Source organism: Artemia sp. Qi Xiang Cuo, chromosome 2 (genome assembly GCF_049724085.1).
Source record: "Artemia sp. Qi Xiang Cuo chromosome 2, ASM4972408v1, whole genome shotgun sequence".
Lineage (NCBI taxonomy): Eukaryota > Metazoa > Arthropoda > Branchiopoda > Anostraca > Artemiidae > Artemia > Artemia sp. Qi Xiang Cuo.
The window spans coordinates 95724414-95741136 of record NC_142795.1 but is presented as its reverse complement, the minus strand read 5'-3'; the positions used below and the strand labels follow the sequence as shown (position 1 = coordinate 95741136).

Sequence of the window (16723 nt, the reverse complement as noted above, 5' to 3'; positions counted from 1 at the left end):
CAGAATAAAACAAATCTTAGCAGTTTCTGCATTGATTTCCTGTTAAATTATCCACCATTTATGCTTATTTCAAAGTTTGTGCTAAAAAGTGATTAGGCTGCAGTGATTGAAATTTAACGGTACTATTTAAAGGTATTTGTCAAACTAAGATATATAACCTCCTCCCTAACTCCCTAACCTCCTCCTATGTATACCCTCTTCTCTAACTGAAATGTTAGATAGGTTGGTTTTATCTGTTTCACAATGTCAGAATTGGTTCTTGTTATATTACCCAAATTATATATTTCCCATATAATCTCTCACTTGTCTTGTCTCGCGCTAAACTGAAAGAAACTAACAAAAAAACCGGTTTGCTCTCGAGTTTTACACAGCGTAAACTTGAGTGAGTGGCGCATAATACATAAGTACCAAAAATCCTTCTCCCTGCGGAAATTAAAAAAACAAAACTCATAAAAGATTCTCAAATTTGGAAAGCCTTATTTTCCACGGGGGTATTTTCCGGTGGGCATTCCCCCCCCCCGGGGGGGGGAGATAAACGCCCAGAATCATTTTATTAGTTATTCTCTTCTCCTGCACTTCCTTTTCATATTAACGACAACTTTCGGCCATTTCAAGACAAGATATCTTGTCCAAGACAAGATTTGATATCTCCTCGACGCTTGTCCTTTGCCTAATGATTTGACAAGTGTCAATCCCCTGTATAATTACCTCTGAAGACGTAGGTTTTTTTATTACTATACCGGGTGTTTACTATTGACGGGTGATACTATTCCAGTTTTTGGGCTGTGACGTTGTCATCTGAAAGGCTGTCCCACTGAAACAGCTACATTGGCCTTAAGTGGCAGGGATATGGAGCGATTTTTTCCAGAAGAGGGGTCAAAACACGAAAAGTGCGGTAATATTTTCATTACTGGGGGAGGTCTTTAGAACAGCCCTCGTTCTTTCTATTTGCAGGTATGATTGATGTAGTTCTGATACCACGTAAATGTTGGGTGCTTTTATCTCTCAATGTCCGGGCCAAATAGGTTATTTGTACACTTAGCTGGTTTGCGCCGTTTCAACTCTAAGCAGTTTTGCTATTTTTTTCCTGCTATGCTGAAAATGCTTTTTTTTTCTACTATGCCAAGAAATTACGATCAACCGCCAAAATTTGATCGATTTTGAGGTGGGATTTTTTTTAGGATTTTTAAGGTGGGATTTTGCAGAGGAGGGATTTTCCACAGGAAGAGTTTTCCATGGAAAGGAAACTTTGAGGGACTACTTTCCAGGAGAAACTTTACACCATGGGGAGGGGTTTTCCTGGCATTATTTGAAAAATTCGTCAATAATTAAATTAAAAAAATCAACTGGTAGTAAGGAACCGTATTGAAGCTTAAAACGAACAGAAATTATCCCATATTTGAGGGGGGCTGCCAGCTCCTCCCCCCCCCCCTCCTGAAAAGAAAATAATATTGCAGTGTCTATACCATGTGAGGTATCATGGATTGCCCAGCATAATTTGAAAAACTATCAGAAATTAAATTTAAAAAAAAACAAGTTTTTTCACTGAAAGTAAGGAGCAATATTAAACCTTAAAACGAACAGAAATTATTCCGTATATGAAAGGGGTTGTCCCTCCTTGATTTCTTGTTCTTTACGCTAAAGTTTTTTAATTAGTTTAATCACAAGACAAGAACTCACCCTGAAAAGGGATCTACATGGATGTCATCAATTTTTCTGTTGATTTTGGCTACAAATTGGGTTGGTTCGTGCCCTATTGAGTCTTTCGTTGTCAGGTCCATCTTTCTAACTGTTGAAGTTTTACTTATTGAGTTGTACTCGATCCAATAAAGGATTCTCCCAATCCAGTCAATGGTCATTCCTATGCATTCTTCTGAAATAGAAAAGAGCAAAAGAAAGTTATTGATAATTAAAACAACAACAACAACAAAACAACTCATCGCAGAACCTAGCCGCCTGAGGCCAACACAGCTACGCACGTTCCTCCTCAATCCCAATATCTTTACACCCTCCCAGGAAGTTCCCATCTCTTTACATTTTTCTTTATGACATCCTCCCACCCCAGACGAGGACGACCTGCTTTCTGTTTAGCCCCAGACGATCGGCCGAAAAGGACAATGTTCGGCAATCTGTCATCCTTCATCCGCAGAACCTGCCCTAGCCATCTCAATCTTTCTTTCATTATAGCCCTAGAAAGCGGGATTGAATAATTATCCATTAATCAGAATCCCGTGCGATTGCTGTTTTGTTTACTAGGCTATAATTTCCTGGAGGGGCGCCACTCTTCAAGTATGAAGATCATAATCGTAATCAATATTCTACCTAGACGAAAAAATATACTCACTTTTTCTCAACTTTGAATCTTTACTGAAAAATAGAGCCTTTAAAGCTCTTATTACATCTTATGATACAAAATCTCTTAATTTTTCTTTTTAATTAATCACAACTGTCTTACTTTATATTATATCTTATTAAAAGTTTGATGCTATACACTTTATATTCATTTTACGTATTATACTCATCCCATTTCCTAGATCTTAAATAGAGGTACTGTCTTCTTAAGGAGCATAAAGTCTTTGCTAAGAAAACAAAACAAAAAGATTGCCTTACTTCACAAAGAGAACTCTAAAAATATGCAAAATATTTTATTCTTTATGGTTTTTTCAACTACAGTTAATTTTTCAACATAACCTCCATGCTCTTCTATAGCCGGCGCTTCCATCATTTTAGAGCGTTTTTGAATAAATCTAGATACCCTTTTTAAGAGACATAATTTTGCTGTCTGTTTTGTTTAATCAGTGGTATTAGAATGGATGCCTTTTTACTTTTCCAAGGTTTGGGGATAAAAAAAAAGGTCAAATGGGTCTACATCCAGGATATAAGATGGATGTTGTAGCAACTCCCAACCAAAAGCCTCTCAAACCTTTCTTTTTTAACGCTTGAAGAATGCGCTGGGGCTTTTTCAGGACAGAAGAACTTCCCTAAAGGCAAATTAAAGAATTTCATTCTCAGCTTGAGATAATGGAGTTCGTTTGGAATAATGCAGACTCTGTCTGCTGACCACGTGCCTCTGGATATGGGGTTTCCCCTAGCTAAACACTCCAATCAGGGTGACCACAACCTCTTGTGTCGGGTGGAGCCCACCCCAGGAATCTTAGTATCTAGTTTTAACCTGGCTCTAATCAGATGCCAGGCCTAGGGTCGCTTGGGCTAGCAACCCTCCACCTGAAATAAATTACTACGAAAAGTAACAAAATAGCCTGGGATCCGGACTTCCTTTTAAGATGTCGACCATTGCGCGTCAACGGACATACTGACGACGTCAGAAGGACTAACAGACTAAATCTCCTGGACCAAAGGGGGCCTTGGATAGCCATCTGGAATGTTCTGACTCTCAATGCATCCGCATCAAAGAACCTACTCTCCGTAGAGCTCCATAAGAATAAAGTGGCGATTGCTGGTCTCACAGAAACCCGCCTTATAGGAAATGGAGAAGAGAAAATAGACAACAATTGCTCGATGGTCTGGTCTGGAGGGAGCACAAGAAGGATTGGCGTTGGCCTTGCGCTAAATAGTCTCGCAAGAAAGGTATTATTTTTGCATGAAGCCGTATCAGACAGACTAATGAAAGCTTGCTTTGGACACAAGCATGGTAAAATGACGTATGCTATGCCCCGACCAACGATTCTGACGATACAAACAAGGAAGAGTTCTACTCTGCTCTGACCAGATGTCTCATGACATTTTCCCCCATTATATAGCTGTACTTCTTGGTGACTTCAACACAACAGTGCGTGATAGTGCGGGCGTTTGGCGTGGCACAATTGGCCCTATTTCTCCCGACCCACTTAACGACAATGGCCTTCGCCTACTTGAACTATGCCGATCCCATGACCAGTCATCGCAAACACTTACTTTCAATGCAAAATCATCCACCAGTACAGGTGGTATAGATAATAGATAATAGACTACAGATTATAGACTACATCATTATTTCTAAGCGCTGACGATCATCGTTGAAGAACTGCAGAACTTACAGATCAGCTGAGCTCAGGAATTCAGACCACAGGCTTGTGAGTGCTGAATTCAATCTCCGCCTTCAAGCACAACGATCAGAAAAAAGGCCAGCTACTGCAGATATCGGGAAACTCCAGGAGCCAAATACTTACTTGAAGTATAGTATTGAGATATCGAATCACTTTGAACTACTTGGAACACTCAGCAGCAGAGAACACACCTGGAAGTATTTTAAATCGCAGACAAGCGAAGCAGCACAATTGGTGCTTGGCAAGAGAGGTTTTCCGAAGAAATCTTGGCTAACAAATGAAACACTGGAGATTACAGAGTAAAGACTGAGGGCAAGACTCCTTGGGGACATGGTCACTAATCGGAGGCTTAATGGAGTGCAAAACAGTCTCATTCATTGTGACCGAACTCAGTTTGTTACAAGGAAAGCTGATGAAGATGAATTAGCAGCAAAAAAAGAAAGACGAGGGTAGCCTGTTCAAGCATCACCGATATCTTACGGAAAATAAAACTCCTACATTGGGGTCTGTCCTATCCCCGGATGGGACAATTGTCTCTGATGAGGGCACAAGTCTTGAGAAGTGGAAGGACCACTTCTGCTCGCTCTTAAATAATACTAGCCCTTCTGTCTCTCCAAATAATAGTCCCAGCCAATCTATTAGTCAAAGGCCTGAAGCACATATTCCTCCATATGAGCCTTTTAACCCCTCAGAAATTGGAAACACAATTAAAAGGCTGAAGAATAACAAGCCTACAGGTATCTGTGGCTTAAGCTCTGAACTTCTGAACTATCCTAGTCCTACAATGCTCCTGTTTCTCCACACTCTGTTCTTCGCAATTTGGCATACTGAGATAATTCCTGAAGATTGGCGGAAGAGTGTCATCATCCCTATATGGAAAAGGAAAAGTTCCAAAAAGGACTGTTCAAACTATCGTGGAATAACTCTGCTGTCAGTCCCAAGAAAACTTTTCTCAATGGTCCTGCTGGATCGTTGTCGCAATATTGTTCGTGGGATTCGGCGACCTGAACAAGCTGCTTTTATGTCAGACCGTTCCACCATCGACCAGATTTTCACGATTAGACAGATAATAGAAAAAGTCACGGAGTTCCACCAGAAGGCTTTTTTCGCCTTCGTTGACTTCCGTGCTGTGTTTGGCTCAGTGGCCCGGGAGGCACTTTGGGAATTTTGTAGCATCGACTGGCCTCCCCGAGAAAGACTGCAGACTCTTCACAGCTTTACACCATGGCACAGAGATCTGTGTTCAAGTCAATGGCCGGCGCAGCCCATTCTTCCGAATCACGACAGGGGTGCGTCAAGGATGTGCAGTGGACCCAGAGCTCTTCAATGTCATCATAGACCGCGTTATGACATAGACGACTTCACATCTCAGCTTTGTATTCAAGTTTAGAGATAGAGTCATCTCAAATGCGGATTGTGCTGACGACCTGGCCATCCTAACGTAATCCATGAATCAGTTGCTGGAAGCGCTTCAAATCTTAAGAGAAGAGTCCACAATTGTGGGACTGCATATAAACTGGAACAAAACAAAATTATGGCCATAGATCCGTTTTCTCCTGCTGTAATTTTCCCAGTCAGTCTGGACGGAAAAACTAGCATAGAAAGTTGTCTTAAGGTTTACCTACCTGAGATCCACTATTTCTTCAGATGGCTCCCTTCTCCCCGAGCTGCAAGCAAGGCTATCCAAGGCGTCTTCTGCCATCGGCAGGTGGAACCATCAGCATTGGCTGAAAACCAAATATCAGTCGTTCACCCAAACTGCGAGTTTTCAACACCCTCGTCGGTTTTGTGATTCTTTATGGAGCTGAGACTTGGCAAGCATCAGCCGCAACCCTGATAGCCATCAATAGATTCCACTAAAAGAGTATGAGAGGGATAGAAGGTCTAAGGTGGGTCGACTTTGTGAGTAACTAAAAGCTGCTGTATCTCACCAAGCAGTCCCAGTTTTCTACCCAAGCAGCCAAGCGTACCTTACGGTGGTTTGGACATCTACTTCGAATGCCTCCGCACTTACCTGAAAAGATAATCTTCGACTTTGACCCTTTCAAAGCCGGTTGGAAGCGACCTCGCGGCTGACCAGAGAAGCTATGGTCCGACAGCGTATCCGAGTTCCTAGCGATGGCAAATATTAAACCGAGTGAAACACAAACCCTTGCAATGGACCGAAGTGGATGGAGGGTGCAGACGTCACTCTCTACGCCGAGTAGCACTCGGCAGGAGACCTATGTCAAGTAAGTAGAGTTCTTCGAAACTTCGACATAATAGGCTTCTGTCACAGGTTTTCAGTCTTTTAAAATTCTAAAACATATCCCTTCGGAGTTCCAGATAAAGGTTGATATTGCCTTGTTGACAGAAATTACGCTTATAATTTGAATGCCCTTTGTATCTAACAAATATTTTTTTTAAATACTTACAAATTGAAACAAGAATTATGGTAAAACTTTTCTTCAAAATAAAGCTGCATAACCACTTCAGAAAACATTTATAACGGTTTTGTTTTACCAGTCTTTAATAACTACTCCGCTTTCTATTCGTTACCATGCAATTTATTTTAGCTATTGTACGTTTATTCCTACTCCTTCTACTTTCAAACCAAGAGAAAGTTGTTGAAAGATATAGCTAGCAGGTCGTTGTAACAGTTTCTTAACTAGAATGGGGAATATCCTGAATTTTGGCCAAGATTGTAGCTTTCGAATGTATATAATAACAACTGGCTCTTTTTCTATTTTTGTTTCACATCGAACCTTAAATTACATTTTCAGAAAATCTCGTATCTTTTACCATTGCAAGTATAGACACACCTTAGCTCCTTAAAAAATAAGCATTTTATAATGACTTCTCCTAGTTGCATGGTTATAATATGTTGATTGCATATTACGTACCCACCACCCTAGAAAAGTAAGTTATAAATCTGATAAATACTCAAGGATTTACCACAAAGTTTATACGTTACCATCTAACTGAGACAATTTGGTTTTATTCTTGCTCACAAGGTCAACTGTCCAAAGCTCTTGATGCTCGTTAGTCCAAATAGCTAACCTCTCTTCCGCAATATATGAAATGGCTGTCGGTTTAAGGAAGACTGGCACTCGAACCAAAACTGAAGCATCTAAAAAATCAAATTTTACCTCAGTTTACATTGTGAAGCCTCCAGTTCACATGAATTAAGTCAAAATTGCACAGAATTCAGAATCCCCTTTCTAAAGAAATTTTGTCAAATATCCTTACCCCCTAAAATTGGTCACAACGACCCTTCCCTAAAAAATGTGGAATTAAATCCTAGACAGAATCTTTCCAGGTCCTTTGAAACCCTTCTTCTCCTAAGAAAATTCTTCGTCTGATCTCGGTTTCTAAGAAAAAAAATTGCAGAGCTTGAAAATAATGCCAAAAAACGTTAAACCCTAGATGGCGCAAACGATTTTTCTTTTAGACACTAGTGTCAGTTTCTGCTCTTGTAATTCTGATCCACCTTTCAACAGTCAAACCTGTGAACGCCTTTGTGAAACTTATGTCTAATTTGGTAAATTTCTATCATTTGTACTTTAAGTAAAATTTCAGCGAATCTTCTCCAAAAAATAGAATATACAACGAACTTATCAGACACAATCTTATACATTCAAACTTAATTTCATTTTCCCTATTACATTATTTCCAGAAAAAATAAGAATGAAATGCAAATTGGCCCTGGGTAGTTTATCAATAAACTAGGTATATATATATATATATATTATATATATATATATATATATATATATATATATATATATATATATATATATATATATATATATATATATATATATATATATATATATATATATATTTATATTATATATATATATATATATATATATATATATTATATATATATATATATATATATATATATATATATATATATATATATATATATATATATATATATATATATATATATATATATTTAAACAAAAGTTGACGTACCATGGCTACATTTCATTTTTGCAAATTAATGAATTTACTTTGTGCTATTTTCCTTTTTTAAATCCCATTTAATCTCAAAAATGGGAAAAGTTTGTGAACGTTTCAGAACCTACATTTTTTTCCAATAATGTTTTAAGGCCATGTTGTAAAACTTAACTAGTCTACGCTAATCCCGAAGCCTCTATATTATGTAAGGTTAGAAATAAAAAATATTGTTTTTCAATAATATGTATGTTTTTTCATTAGTTATGTATTTATATATGCACAAACAGGCACATATATATATATATATATATATATATATATATATATATATATATATATATATATATATATATATATATATATATATATATATATATATATATATATATATATATATATATATATATATATATATATATATATTTAAACAAAAGTTGACGTACCATGGCTACATTACATTTTTGCAAATTAATGAATTTACTTTGTGCTATTTTCCTTTTTTAAATCCCATTTAATCTCAAAAATGGGAAAAGATTGTGAACGTTTCAGAACCTACATTTTTTTTCCAATAATGTTTTAAGGCCATGTTGTAAAACTTAACTAGTCTACGCTAACCCCGAAGCCTCTATATTATGTAAGGTTAGAAATAAAAATATTGTTTTTCAATAATATGTATGTTTTTTCATTAGTTATGTATTTATATATGCACAAACAGGCATATATATATATATATATATATATATATATATATATAGAAATATATAATAATAATAATTTATTTATAACCCACTTTTATACAAAACAAGCGGAATAAAGTACACTAAAAAGGAAAAAAAAAATCAAATATACAGAAACAAAGATAACTTAAACCTTAATCACTGACAAAAACACACGGATAATATCATGGTTTGGGTCAAGGGACACAAATGCATTTTTTGTCAAATTATTACTAAGCAATTCAAGTTATTGGATAATGTCGGTAGTAACATGCTTCTTAATAGTACGTCTCTTATTATATGAAGTGAGGAGGCACAGTAAAAATTTGAAATATTGAAAGTGAGCGATAAGGAGCTTGCACAAGTCATTATTGTTAGGTCTCGAATACATTCAACTGAAAAACAAGACAGAATGGTCACAATGTGCGGAATATATTTTAGCCAAAGCTCGGCGTGAATATTTTCCACGGTCAGGTAAAATTTTCGCATATCCGATCTTCAAATTTCTTTTACATATATATATATATATATATATATATATATATATATATATATATATATATATATATATATATATATATATATATATATATATATATATATATATATATATATATATATGTATATATATATATATATATATATATATATATATATATATATATATATATATATATATATATATATATATATATATATATATATATATATATATATATATATATATATATATATATATATATATATATATATATATATATATATGTATATATAGCTATATTTTCTTATACTGGTGTCTTTTGACGAGTAACATTAAGCTTAATTAATTTGAAATTGAGTTTAATTTTTGAAATTATTATCATTATATATATATATGTATATAACTAAAAAAAAAACACGTTTTTTTAACTGAAAGTAAGGAGCGACATAAAAAATTAAAACGAACAGAAATTATTCCGTATATGAAAGGGGCTGTTCCCTCCTCAACGCCTCGCCTTTAGGCTAAAGTTTGACTCTGTCTCACAACTTTATTTTTTAAACAATATATATATATATATATATATATATATATATATATATATATATATATATATATATATATATATATATATATATATATATATATATATATATATATATATATATATATGTATATATATATATATATATATATATATATATATATATATATATATATATATATATATATATATATATATATATATATATATATATACAAATTTTTTATTTCTAACCTTACATAATATAGAGTTTTCGGGGTTAGCGTAGACTAGTTAAGTTTTACAACATGGCCTTAAAACATTATTGGAAAAAAATGTAGGTTCTGAAACGTTCACAATCTTTTCCCATTTTTGAGATTAAATGGGATTTAAAAAAGGAAAATAGCACAAAGTAAATTCATTAATTTGCAAAAATGAAATGTAGCCATGGTACGTCAACTTTTGTTTAAACATAAGAATTCAAGAAATAAAAATGACCGATTCCAGGTTCAATTACGTTTTAAAACTTTTATTTAAGTTTGGTTAAAAAGACTTGAGAAAAACAATGTAATCCTAGAAAGCTCGATAATGCCAAAAAGATAAAAGATAAATGTTCTTACCCTTACTATTGTATTTCATATTATGGGATTTCGCTGCATCGACATCTAGAAGCAAAAGAGAACCTTCAACCGCAACCAGAGATAGCGGTAGGATAGGTGGGTTGGAAGTTAAAGTACAAAGATGTGGACTACTTTTACCCCCACTGTTTACAGCATAGATCTGAAAAAAAATATCCTTCACTCTTTTTTACCAGTGAGAAAGGGAGCAACAGCAGATTAGAAGCTAATGGGACCACTCGTGAACTAATTTTAACCCTATCTTCTACAGAATAAATATGAAAAAATTATCCATGACCTTTTTTTACCAATCAAAAAGGGAGGATTAGTATATTAGAAGCTAATGTGCAGACGCGTGGGCTTCTCTTACCACCACCGTTTACATTATAAAAGGTAAAGAAAGGTATAGAATACGGCATTGGACTTTACAGTCCCTACCGGCGATGCTGATCTACGTTTCTTGGCCCTTCAGCCAGGAGGTGCAATAGGGGTTGGGGGCCAACCATCCTGTGCTTTCGCACACCCTTCCTGTTTTTTACCTTCCCCAGATTTCTCCAGGTACCCATTTAGAGCTGGGTCGACTCTGGCTGAGCTTACAGAGTTACGCCACTGACCCCCGTCCCAAATCAAATAATTGGATGCACTAAGATTCGAACCCTCGCCCTCTCGGACAAATAATCCTAAATACAGCGCACCAACCCACTCGGCAGCATAGATCTGAAAAAACTTATGTGTGACTTTTCTTTACCAATAAGAAACGGAGTCTACAGCGTATACCACTGTCTACGGTAGAGATCTGAAATAACTATCAATGGCTTTTTTTTATTACCAATAAGAAAGGGAGGATGAGTTTCTAAGAACATTTTGAGTAGATAGTTTTAAAAGCCAAAAGTCACCACTATTCACGAGCAAGTTTCTGGAGGTTGACATATTAAATATCCAGTGGAGATAATAGAGGATTGTATTTATTAACACATTATGAAATTTTCTGAGTAGAGTAATTCAGAAAGTTTATGAGAAAGTTCTGAGCACAAGGTTTTGAAAGTCAACAGTCGCCACTATTCATGAGTAAGTTTCTGGAGGTTGACATATTAAATTTCGAGTGCAGATGATAGGTGACTGTATTTATGAACACAATGTGAAATTTTCCGAGAAGAATGCTTCAGAAAGCTTCTGAGAACGTTCTGAGTAGAAAGCTTCAAAAGTCAACAGTCACCACTATTCATGAATAAGTTTCTGGAGGTTGACATATTAAATTTCAAGTGGAGATAATAGGTGACTGTATTGGTCCACAGAGTATGAAACTTTCTGAGTAGAGTGATTCAGAAAGTTTCTGAGAACATTCTGAGCAGAAAGTTCTGAAAGTCAACAGTCACCACTATTCATGACTAAGTTTCTGGAGGTTGACATTAAATTTCGAGTCGAGATACTTGGTGACTGTATTTATTAACAAAGTATGAAATTTTCTGAGTGGAGTGCTTCAGAAAGTCGTTCTGAGTAGAAAGCTTCGAAAGTCAACAGTCGCCACTATTCATGAGGAAGTTTCTGGAGGTTGACATACTAAATTTGGAGTGGAGATAATAGGTGACGCTCTGAGTAGAAATCTTCGAAAGTCAACAGTCACCACTATTCACGATTAAGTTCCTGGAGGTTGACGTAGATAATTGCAGACGGTCACTGCATATGTGACCGAAATATCATGGTATTTTTTGTGAATTTCTATCACTGTTTGTGAAACACTGTCTATTAAAAGGATTTTATCCCTATTTGAATTTTTATTTATCGACTGGAGGTTGACATTTTAAATTTCAAGTGGAGATACTCGGTGACTGTATTTATTAACACAACACAAAATTTTTGTGAGTAGAGTGATTCAGAAAATTTCTGAGAATGTTATTAACAGAAAGGTCTGAAAGTCAACAGTCGCCACTGTTTATGAGTAAGTTTCTGGTGGTTGACATATTAAATTTCGAGTGGAGATACTAGGTGACTGTATTTATTAACAAAGTATGAAATTTTCTGAGTGGAGTGCTTCAGAAAGTCGTTCTGAGTAGAAAGCTTCGAAAGTCAACAGTCACCACTATTCATGAGTAAGTTTCTGGAGGTTGACATACTAAATTTTGAGTAGAGATAACAGGTGACGGTCTGAGTAGTAAGCTTCGAAAGTCAACAGTCACCATTATTCACGAGTAAGTTCCTGGAGGTTGACATATTAAATTTCGAGTGGAGATAATAGGTGACTGTATTTATCAACCCAGTATGACATTTTCTGAGTAAAGTGATTCAGAAAGTTTCTGAGAACGTTCTGAGCAGAAAGTTCTTAAAGTCAACAGTCAAAAATATTCATGAGTCTGGAGGTTGACATATCAAATTTCCAGTGGAGATAATAGGTGACTATTTATCAACACAGTATGAAATTTTCTGAGTAGAGTGCTTCAGAAAATTTCTGAGAACGATCTGAGTAGAACGCTTAGAAATTCAACAGTCACCACTATTCATGAGTAAGTTTCTAGAGGTTGACGTATTAAATTTCGAGTGGAGATAATAGTTGGCTGTATTTATGAACACAGTAAAAAAGTTTCTGAGTAGAGTGATTCAGAAAGTTTCTGAAAACGTTCTGAGCACAAAGTTTTGAAGGTCAACAATCACGACTATTCAAGAATAAGTTTCTGGAAGTTGACATATTAATTTTCGAATGGAGATAATAAGTGACTGTATTTATTAATACAGCATGAAAGTTTCTGAGTAGAATACTTCAGAAACTTTCTGAGAACATTCTGAGTAGAAAAATTCAAAAGCCAACAGTCACCCCTATTTCTGGAGCTAATTTTTGAAGTGAAAATCTTACCATAAGTTATACGAGTCAGGGAATCTAGATTGTTGATGTATATTCTGTCAAACAACATAACTTTAAAGTGCTTTGTTTCTTTCGGCAAATAAAGTACTTTGTAGATTATGCTATGTATAGTTCTATTATAGAACATTTTCATCGTATTAAGCTGTCTACAAAAATTGGATACATGGCATAGCAAAAAGCGAGTGAAACAGAAATTACACGAATAAACCCTTAAGAAACACAAAGACACTTGCGCCAATTTATGCAACTTTTTGCCAATTTACGAAACGTAAATTACACGAATAAACCCTTAAGAAACACAAAGGCACTTGTGCGAATTTATGTAACTTTTACCAACTGTTCGCCAATTTATGAAACATAAATTACACGATTAAAACCCTTAGAAACCCAAACCAACACAAAAAAAAAAAAAAAAAAAAAAAAAAAAAAAAAAAAAACGGAACACCATTTAGAAATGGAGGCAAAAATTTAATATAAAAATTAAAAGTAGAAATTAACGTACCAATTGGAGGTAAAGATTTAATTTCTGGAAAAGTTTATGGCAAAGTGCGAACAACGATGAATATTCCAAAGTAGCCAATATTTGAAATAGTGCGACCAGTAGTCTCTTGAAAATAAAATTTCCTAAACCTTCAAACTTATTTTTGTCCCTGGATGGATTTAAAAAAAGAAAAACACAATAGAAAACGTTTTATTTCCTTAATAAGACTTTTATTTTTTATTTTAACACTGAATATTAACAAGACACATTAGAGTTCATTCAATATAAAATACTATGTCTATTAATGTATTAAATTAGATGTAAATATAATATTTAGAAAAACTAGAAAAATAAGAAATGAGATAAAGCTAAGGAATAAAGGAATGACCAATTAGGAAATACTAAAGTTACAAAAGAGGACCAGGGTGATCAGTTATAAATACGAAATACTTTTTAAATGTTTTCATTTTCTTAACTTCAATAAATAAAAAACTATTAAGACTTTAAGGAATAAATAGGCGTATCAGTATATGTTTATTAGACTGTCAATCCACCTCCATTCGTTTTTTGTTTTTTCTTCTTTTTTCAGTAAAGTGCAAATTATGTTCTGGTCTTCAGAAGGCATTCAAGCTTCCATTTACAAAAATGTGGAAATTGTGTTTTTGGCTAAAAGAAAAATCACAGATGCGTGTTTTTTTTTTTTTTTTTTTTTTTTGTTTTTTAACTGATGGGTGATTTAATTTAACGAAAAATAAAGTTTCATCACCTTTTGTGAAACACAATTGTCAGCCAATCATTTTATTGATACACATTTGCTCTTATTTTGCGACACACACTTGTGAGCCAATCACTTGATTGACACACGCTTGCTACTCTTTTGTGACACACACTTGTGATCCAATCACTTTATTTTTGAAATGTGTACTAGAAAGGAAATATAGTTGATCTAGGTTAACATTGAGACAGATCCATAAGGCCTCCTATCCTAAAACCAGATTTGAATGTCAGTGTGAAATTTTAAATTAGTCATAGCAATTTAGACTATTGTCCTATGTAGTTGTACTTACAGTAAAGGAAGCATTGTACAATCCATGAGAATAGTTTAGTCTCAATTCAGATTGATCTTGCACACGGTGGAAAACAGTTTCTTCTGTGATCAAATCCAGCTGCTCTACTTCATATGAGATAAGGATACCATTTGGCTCCCGTGGCGGATCCCAGCGCAGGATCATTTCTTTCCCAGCCTAAAATAGTTTTAGGTTACTGTTTTTCGTCCCTATTCATAATGACTAAAACTAAGATAAAAGAAATTCTTTAAATGTAAATAGATAAAAAGATCTTCATTTTAAAATGGTCGGTCCCAACAATGAAAATGAGTGTTTGGTCTATATATTACGCTTATCTAATATGTAATACGTTTGGCCCTAGACGGTTTGACTGAAAAGAACGATCTTTGACAATATCTCATGCTTCATTCGCAAAACGTGTCAGACGGGTAACCGAAACCATTCGTAGAAAATTCTTCTGGAAAACATCTAATAAATTTTCCTCCTTCTTTCAGAGCGCCGACGTTGAAGAGCCATACTTGATCACTTTCATCATTACTGCTTTAATATTCCAATTTTTCTCCGCAGGCTTATCTTCGTACTCTCCCAAACTTTTTTCAACTGTGGAAAAAAACCATGGACCTTGGCTATTCTGCTTTTAGCATCTTTATTGCATTCGACGTCTTTAGTAATAATGCTACTTAGGTAAGTGAAGATGTCCACTTGGTCGATCTGCTTGTAACCCAAAATCACCTCTTCACCTTAATCTATCCCCTGTGACTTAGTCCTTTTAACAATACTTTTCAAGCCTATTCTTGCGCCCTGAACTTTCAAAACATTTACAAAATCCGTTTACAAAGTTCGTTTTTCTTACATTTTCATCTAGGACGTTCAGATCATCAGCATAATAGAAAGAGAGTATTTTAAGAGAGTTTTATTTTCCCATTTGATTTACTGCTCTCCCATAGCCTTTGCTGTGTTCCTTAGGACGTAGGAGCACACCCTGCGCAAAGTAGAACGCAACCCTGCTTAACTTCTGGTTTAATACGAAACCAGCTGCTAACCATATTTTCTAAAAAATATTATCATATTAAAAATTTGCTTCCTACAGAAACCCAGTTAGTGCCTTCATAAATACTACACTCACTCCCCTTTCTGATGAAGGAATTTAAAAAGAAATTTCCTAAAATCGCTATGTACTTCTCTTTTTTCATAAATCATAGCATCCTTACTTCGCTGAAATGTTCCAGCGAATCCTTACTTACAAAATGATTCTATACACTTTTGGGGGAGGACTGTTTTTTTCAATAAGTTGTGGCTCTGGACCGCTGCGTATCCATGCAATAGGAGGACAAATGACTAAAATAACAAATGATTAGCCATTTCAAAATTCACAAAGTTAGCTTTCGTATTAGAAATATTCACGATGAAAGGGGCTAGATTAATATATTTTTAAAATTTAATTACCCTACTTAAAATATTCTATACACTTTTGGGGGAGGACTGTTTTTTTCAATAAGTTGTGGCTCTGGACCGCTGCGTATCCATGCAATAGGAGGACAAATGACTAAAATAACAAAATGTATAAAATTAACAAAAAGTAAGGATGCTAGGACTGCTTTGAAAAAAAAATCAATTTTTGGTTTTATTGGTCGCATGTTATTGTGAGTCTTTTTTCTTTTATATATTTTTGTCTTGCTGAGGACGGCCCTTGGACATAGGACCAAAATATTCATTCAAATTATCTCCACTGTCTTGCAAAAAGATTTTTCTATTGTTCTTCGTGCTTTTGGTGTTTCACAAATCATATTCATTATCCCCAGTAATTTATCTCTAACTTCATAACCACCATATTTAAAAAAAAACTCATTTACCACACTATCAGCACAAGCTACCCCCGGGGCACCTTGGGCCTATCCCACCTTGTACTTTCTTATTCCAACCTTTTTTGAAGAAGAACAATATTTATTGTCCTGGCACTTTCTGTAGGCCTATGTCTTTCTGTATGATC

The 16723-nt window shown here is 34.9% G+C and overlaps 1 protein-coding gene across 1 annotated transcript in view; it reads right to left on the bottom strand.

Moving 5' to 3' along the window:
• The window catches only part of sev (receptor protein-tyrosine kinase sevenless), a 179353-nt gene that overhangs the window by 53092 nt on the left and 109538 nt on the right, over positions 1-16723 (bottom strand). The window contains exons 18-21 of the mRNA XM_089104666.1: positions 14734-14910; positions 10332-10491; positions 7000-7155; positions 1681-1873 (exon numbers count right to left, since the gene is read on the bottom strand). Coding sequence (XP_088960792.1) covers positions 1681-1873; positions 7000-7155; positions 10332-10491; positions 14734-14910 — 686 coding nt within the window. The remainder of the gene's footprint in view (positions 1-1680; positions 1874-6999; positions 7156-10331; positions 10492-14733; positions 14911-16723) is intronic.